At 35.1% G+C, this 7,717-nt stretch overlaps 1 protein-coding gene across 1 annotated transcript; it reads right to left on the bottom strand.

The window, feature by feature from the left end:
• Positions 1 to 457: 457 nt before the first annotated feature.
• Positions 458 to 3,666, bottom strand: LOC133881381 (L-type lectin-domain containing receptor kinase IX.1-like). The gene is made up of 2 exons (XM_062320298.1): positions 1,978 to 3,666; positions 458 to 1,056 (listed from the first exon to the last, which is right to left on the bottom strand). Exons 1-2 carry the CDS (start codon positions 3,541 to 3,543, stop codon positions 655 to 657), a joined length of 1,968 nt encoding a protein of 655 aa, XP_062176282.1. The 5' UTR covers positions 3,544 to 3,666; the 3' UTR covers positions 458 to 654.
• Positions 3,667 to 7,717: the final 4,051 nt, after the last annotated feature.

The following is a 7,717-nucleotide window of genomic DNA, read 5'->3' as shown; positions in this document are numbered from 1 at the left end:
CAATTTGAAGTCCAAACCCTATAATTAATGCTGTTTTCCAACCGACGCAATTCAATCGAAACAAAATAAGTAGCGTCATTTTTTTACCCATAAACAACACTATTCAAGCTATATAAACTATATAAACCTTTATTTTTTTTAGTGTACTCTTCACGAACAGGGACAACTGTTACCTTGCTTTGACTAATGTCATTTTTTTATGTTATAAAAAGGTCAATGAGACTTAAAAAAATAATAATAAAAATAAAAAATGAAAATAAAAATAAAAAAGAGGTCTAAGATTATCTACTCACTGCATATTCCTGAACTGGTAAGAAATAGGTTTCAAAGGATGTTGACACGATCGACTCTCCCTTTAGTTAAATTTTTTTTTCCCTGGGAGACACGTGCTGATGATGCATGGTCTCCTCGTTGTTTTATGTATGACTGATGGGAAAGGACTTATGAGGATGTTCCATCAATAATAAAATATACATATCAAAACGCTCGAAAGAAGAATTTTGGGAGACAAAATCCAATGGTATCATGCATACTTGTGCCGACATTATTACACGGAAACATATAATCTAAAAGTCGAGACCAGAGCATGATTTTAACATACAACCATGAAAAAGAGACATCCGGCCAACTGATAAAATGAGTTTGCAGACTACTTTAACGGCCGATGTTAATGGATGACAAAGACATCGTGGACGCCGAATCCGTGCTTTCTAGACGGACGTCGACAGGTACATTGTAGTTGGCAACAGGCATCTTCTTGGGAAGATTTGGCAATGGTGCATCAAAATTGAGAACTTGTAAGGCTTGCCTTATGGATGGCCTCAAACTCTGATCCGGGTGGGCGCACCAGAGTCCAACAATCATCATACACTCCACCTGTTTCATGTCAAACTCCAACAATTTACTGTCAACTGCTTCATGAAGCCTTTCATTTCCATATGCCTCCCAAACCCAGCCAGCAATTGGAACGTGTGGCCCCTCGTATTTGGCTTCCGTCGATCTTTTTCCGCATGCTATTTCCAGCACCACTACACCGAAGCCGAAGACGTCTGATTCCTGTTGCAACATAAAATTAAGTTTAATTTTTTTTTTTTTGGAATAAGTAGTAATTTAACATTGTATCAAAGCAAATATCAATACAAAGATTTTGAGTGTCAACTCTGTCTCCGTCGTTCACCTCTCATCTCAATTAATAAATTGTTTGGGAACTACGTTTTTAAAAATTGCGATTTAAAAACCCAGAAAATCTGTTTTTTCAAATTGCAAGTAAGAGATTTGTTTTTTGAAAATGCAGAATCTTAAAGGCTAATTTGCGATTTTGTCAAACGCTTAACTACGTTTTTAAAAATCATTTTTTCAAATCGCACATTTTAAAATTGTTATTTAAATCACACTTTTTGAAATTGTAAATCCAAGCGGACCCTTTTACTTGTTAGGTTATACCTACTAATGAAAAGTTTGAGTCCACGTGTCAGAATAAGTGTTAGAATATAAAAGTAAAAGAAATTAATGCTATACATAAGACAAGTATTTACCTTCTATTCACCAAAAGTTGATGTGGTGTAGTCTTCCCAACCAAAAAACCGATTTTCATCCACAAAATGGTATGTAGGGACCATGCACATCAACTTTAGTGAACAGAAAGTAAATACTTTTCCAATATATAGCATTTCTCTTACTTTTATATTCTAACAATTCCTCTCACATGTGAGCTATTCGCATTAATAAGTGAAGCCTAATACGTGGAATATGTAATTGAGATTAGAGGTAAATGATATGTAACAATCATCTAAAACTAATGCTATTTAGTAGACTTCTATTCAATTAGATGATATAGTAGAAAAATTGATCAGCTAGTTGATCACGATTGATTTTTACTGTCGTGCCATTAGATTGTATATCAACTGTATAAGAATATACTAAATTATAATTATCGATTCTTATAAGTTTAAGCCGGTAAAAATAAGTGGTACGCACCTTGGTGGCCTTGCCGGTGCTTGCATATTCTGGTGCTATGTAACCCCATGTTCCAGCTAGCCCTGTTGTTTTCACGCCAGCCTCTCCATCCATCAGCCTCGCTAGACCAAAGTCCCCAAGCTTGGCATTGAAATCTGAATCCAACATTATGTTGCTGGATTTGATATCCCTATGCACCACATATTGTCCAGATTCTTCGTGCAGATAAAGCAATGCAGAGGCAAGACCAAGGGCTATCTTATACCTAACTTCCCAATTAAGAAGGGTTCTACCTCCAAAAAGGTGAAAATCAAGGCTACCATTAGGCATGAACTCATAGACAAGAAGAAGAGCACCCTTTTCATGGCACCAACCAATGAGTTGTACCATGTTTTTATGTCTCAATACACTAATGATTTTTATCTCTGTTGTGTACGCCTTCTTTCCCTGATCAGACGGTCTAGAAACCTTTTTCACTGCGACAAACTGCTGCAGATCACTCAAGAAACCTTTGTAAACACCTCCAAAACCTCCTTCACCAAGTTTGCCTTCTTCTGCAAAGTCGTTTGTGGCACGAACAAGCTCATCATAAGAGAACCTCTTAGGTCCTGTATGTTCAATCTCTCGTTCCATGGGATCAACATTCTTTACACCCTCTTTTCCCTTTCCTTTAGTCCTTTTTCTCCAAACGAACACCAACACCAAAACTATTCCACAGGCTAAAAGTAACCCACCAATTACACAAGCGACAATTAATCCAGCACTAGGACTGTCCGGAGTCTCTGGAGCTGGTAATAACTCCGTTGTAAATTCCCATGAAAGGATTTCATGCGTCTCAAAGTCATAGTTTGATCCCGCCGCAAAGCCAATGGATACCCATTCAGGCAAATATGTTGTCAGGTTAATATGAAATGGAAGGCTGACAAATGGGTCGTCGGGGAAAGACCAGTATACGCTTAAATCATTGGCTTTAGAATTGTAACGGATTATTGCATCCACTCTTGTTCCATCTTTCATACTTCGGCTCAAAGTTTGTGTCGAATTTGATTTGATGGAATTGATGTTGATACCGACATGTTCATCGCTTTCATCCCATGTATTCTTATAGGTGTCGAACTCGACAGCAACTAATTCTTTTCTTGAGATGATGAAATTGTCACACTGGCTAAAAAGGGCAAGGCATCCTCCGGAAGCATAATCCGGGAGGAGAGAACCATTGGGTGCAAGGAAAAAAGCGAGCCCATCTTGACCTGGTAACTGAACAGTTGATATTTTAAATGAAAATTTAGTAGTGAAGTCCGTGGAATTACCTGTAATCGGGTCATAAAGATGAAGCTGTTCAATATATACAGCTCGGCCGGCTGCGAAATCTTCATTGGGGTTGTTACCGGTGAGGGATAGAGCTCCATTTTGGATGGCGGCAGTGCCATTCAATATCAGCCTGCTGCTATCGGTAAAATTAGGGTACTTGAATGATAGAGCATGATGTAAAGGAAGATGGAAGAGTAAGCAACAAGGAACCAGTGAGAGAAACCAAAGAGTTGTAAGGTTTCTGAGATCCATATTGGGAATGGGAAGGGAATGCATGCAATGGCAGTTTTGGAGGTTTGAAGGGACGCTAAAAATATTGATGTGAAGAAATTAAATGTGAATCAAACACGACATATATAAAGTAGTTGCTGCTTAATTGCTAGGAAGGTTCGTCTGGTTTAGCAAACATATGAACTTTTCAAAGGCATGCTAATTTTTTTCTAGTTTCCTTTGGGTATTATTGTAAGCAACCTAACTTTTCAAAGGCCTTAGATATTATATTAATGATGGCCTAACATTGGGACCATGGAAAAAATAAAGAACACATTTTTGGACCACCTCTTGACTTGTCACCTCTTTTGAAAAATTTGGAATCTTCAAAGGGAGTGTGCCAAAGTTCGTTTTATTTACTGCTGAAGTGCGTTGGATGTTTGTTTTGTCAACACAGTCACATGTTCTACCTATCTGCCCTCACAATATGAGAAAAGTAGGATCATACCAATTTGTATAGGTTTGTTCTTAAGATGCAAAACTTTCTCCACTAATGACTTACACCTTGAATCAAAACTTAAAAGCTCCTATAAATTTATTCAATCGAAGTTCATTTTGCTACTCATGCAATGAGTTTCCTGCACTTCTAGTTTGCCTACCACTTTCAATGAAAGATAAATGTAAGCGAATGGTCCCCATTTTTTAGTTCTCCCCCACCCCGATCTCCCCTACTTCTCAATATCCGAAAAAACCAAAAAAAAAAAAAAAAGAATTTAAATTTGTTACAAAGAATGATTTCCCATATGATTCCAAGGCTCAGATTAGATTTCATAGCATCTAATAGTATATTTTGGCTATAATATTGTTACGTTATTTAAAAATTTTAAATGATGTAGTAACTATAAAATAGTTCAAGAGAATGAGAGGATCTTATTCTATATTATTAAGGGTTGCATGCTTGCATTCAATTGCCCCATGAAAACAGCCTCAAATACCCATAGCATTTAAACTTTCCTTTACATCAAAATAAAGTAAAAAATTAAGAGAAGAAAAGCAAAATTATTGTGAAAGTTTACTTGACTTGCCCCAGTCAACAAAAGCAATTCGTCTATGCCCTATTGCTACATCGTAGGTAAATACTTTCCACCACATTTCAAATTATTCAGATCCTAGAATTTGTTTTTCTTTTTTAAAAAAATAAAAAGTTACGAAATTAAAGAACCCCGTTATGAAGGTGAACTAATTTCACTTGCAAAGTGAGTTTACTTGTGATGGATTTCATCGCCGAAGTCTAACAGGCATGAATACGCTGACAAGAAACAAGTTCCATGCTGACATGAAACGAGTTTCTCGTGAAGCATTTGTCTTTCGTCCTCGGATGTTCTGACGTTTGTTTCATTCAGCAGGTTTTTGAAATGAGAAATCACCTGTTTCAGAGCGGGGCAACGGCAATGGCAATGGCCTTTCCGAATAATGTATCGCAAGAACTGTTATAGTACTGTTCTTCCTTAGATAATTAATCGTGCCTACAATATTTCAAACTAGGTGCACCGTACCAATTCAAATTTCAGAACACATGGTTCGTCAGTCTCCAAAAGCAAAATATTCTACCAAAGTGTTTTTCGTGTGAACGACTTAGACCAGGGGATATGGGAGCTAGGATGGCTATCCTCAGAATGTCAAGTCAATTCTAATTATAGTCATTTATTATATTTTATATGAGGTTGTGATCATGAAAGCAGTGAGGAATTAATTTCCGTGCACGTATCCACTTTCTATTCTGACCAAGAAAAGTCGACTTCGAGAAATAAAGGAGATGTAACATTTGCCATAAATCCAAGAAAGGTTTGGAAGTTTATCCCAATGCAAAGAATCCATGCTTCAACTCTTTTACAGTTCAGCAAATTGCGGGTATGTGTTAAATTCCACGTGAACCCAAATATAAGCTATTTGGAAGAAAAAACATGTAAATCGTGTGTTAATTATATATACTTAGAAATTAAGCAATACGACTCTCTCTCTCTCTCATAGAAAGGAATACTTTCATGTATATCTTGATCCACGAAGCATGATATTTTCAGGTATTAATTATTTAGAAATATGATCTTTTGCCACTCCAAGACACAACTCTTGATCATATTGCAAATGTTACAATGTGGTCTCTTAGCTAGTTTTAAGTTTTTTTTTTTTTTTTTTTTTTTTTTTTTTTTTTTTTAAAAAAAAAAGAAAGTCAAAGTCAAAATTGTCACATAGACAAAAGTAATCAAGAGTTATATCTTGAAACAGCAATGTATTATATCTCATTAATCTAATGGTGGTCATGAAGCTCTATTAATCACAACTCCACTTCATATAATTGCGGACTTACTCGATCCCTAAGACTATTTCTAAAGGAACGTGTACTATATCCAAATGTATAGTTGTACCGCTAGTTGTGTTAGGCTTTATCAATGCTAAGTATACTTTTTTTCTTTCCTCGTGAAACTATCTTCATTTAATGCCAAAGCTAATCAAAATACCATGGTAAACAAGCTTTGAACTAGCTATCTTGTTTGACTAGCCAGACACATCTCACACGCTTTTTCTTCTATTTAGGTATGTAGTTCTAGAAGTCGACACGTGGATTGGCTTTGTGTCAATATCTTGGTTTCATTAGTGCTCTAGAGACAAAACCTTACTCTCATAGAAGAAAGCACCACATCCGACACTCATATAAGTGGGCTTATCAGAAGTGTCCTGTAACTGATACACTTCAATAGAAATATATTATAAGCCTATTAAGTGCAAAGAACACAAACCGCCACTGTTATATGCACCTTAACCTTGAGATGGTTTATTAGTTTAAAAACTAGTACAATATAAGGTGCTTGCGATCACAACATAGAGTGTACTTTATCTCATTAAACTCAAGATCTTGATAATTCAAGTGTTAAGTTGAGTTTCCACTATTGGTGATCTAAATGCTTTAATCTAATATCCTTTGATGTTTTCCATACCAAATCCCTTGCAAGTCCTTTAGTCAATTAATTTGCCAAATTTTGAACAGACCTCACAAAAAAATCAATTATAATTACTCCATCAGTGAGTAATTGCCTTATATAACTATGCCTTAAACCAATATACCTTGATTTGCCATTATAAATATAACCATAAGCCCATGACAGTGTTGCCTGACTATCACAATGTAAAGAAACAGGAGGCATAGGTTTAGGCCACAAACGAATTTTCATTAATAAATTCTTTAACTATTCTGCTTTTTTGCTACAAGAACCCAATTCCACAAACTCTATCACCATGGTAGAGTCTGTAATAAAGGGTATGTTTCTTAGAACCTCAGGAGATAGCTCCTCCATCAAGGGTGAATATCCACCCACTGGTTCATTTGTGATAATCGTTATCTATGATCCAATTAGCATCCATATATCCTTCCAATATTGTAGGATACCGGTTGTACCATATTCCATAATTAATGGTTTTCTTTAAATATTTAAGAATCCTTTGTATAACAATCCAATGAATATGATTAGGGTTACTAGTATATCTACTCATTTTACCAACTGCATATGCAATATTAGGTGTAGTACATTTCATTGTATACATCAAGTAACCAATAACTCTAGCAAATTATAATTGGTCTACAACTCTATCAGTATTAAGATATAGTTTCATGCTAACATCAAAAGGTGTAGTCACATATTTACAATCAAACTCATTAAACCTCTTAAGAACTTTTTCAATATAATGTGATTTAATACGAATTAAACCTCCATTATTTCTAATAATTCTAATATAAAGAATCACATCAGCAACACCCAAATCTTTCATGTCAAAATTAGAAGACAAAAAATTCTTAGTATTAACAATGCTATCATAATTAGTACCAAAAATCGAAATGTTATTAACATATAAACATATAATGACTTTTATAAAACTTACTATAAATACATTTATCAGAATCATGGATTTTAAAACCATTTGCAATCACAGCTTGATCAAATTTTTCATGCCATTGTTTAGCAGCTTGTTTAAGACCATAGAGAGATTTAACCTATTTACAAACTTTACGTTCTTAATTAGGCAAAACAAATCCATCTGGTTGACGCATCTAAATTTCTTCTTTATGTTCACCATTTAAAAATACAATTTTAACATCCATTTGATGAATATCAAATTTATAAATAGATATTAAAGTAATTAACGTTCTAATAGTAGCAATCCTAGGAATAGGAACATAAGTATC

This window comes from Alnus glutinosa, chromosome 11 (genome assembly GCF_958979055.1).
Source record: "Alnus glutinosa chromosome 11, dhAlnGlut1.1, whole genome shotgun sequence".
Classification (NCBI taxonomy): Eukaryota; Viridiplantae; Streptophyta; class Magnoliopsida; order Fagales; family Betulaceae; genus Alnus; species Alnus glutinosa.
This window is presented reverse-complemented; position numbering and strand designations above follow the sequence as displayed.

What these genes read in the sequence shown, in the direction of transcription:
- LOC133881381 (XM_062320298.1), bottom strand. Translation starts at nt 3,543, where the DNA reads ATGCATTCCCTTCCCATTCCCAATATGGATCTCAGAAACCTTACAACT. An exon ending in GCACCGGCAAGGCCACCAAG is followed by an intron (nt 1,057 to 1,977) that starts GTGCGTACCACT and finishes ATGTTGCAACAG; the next exon opens with GAATCAGACGTCTTCGGCTT.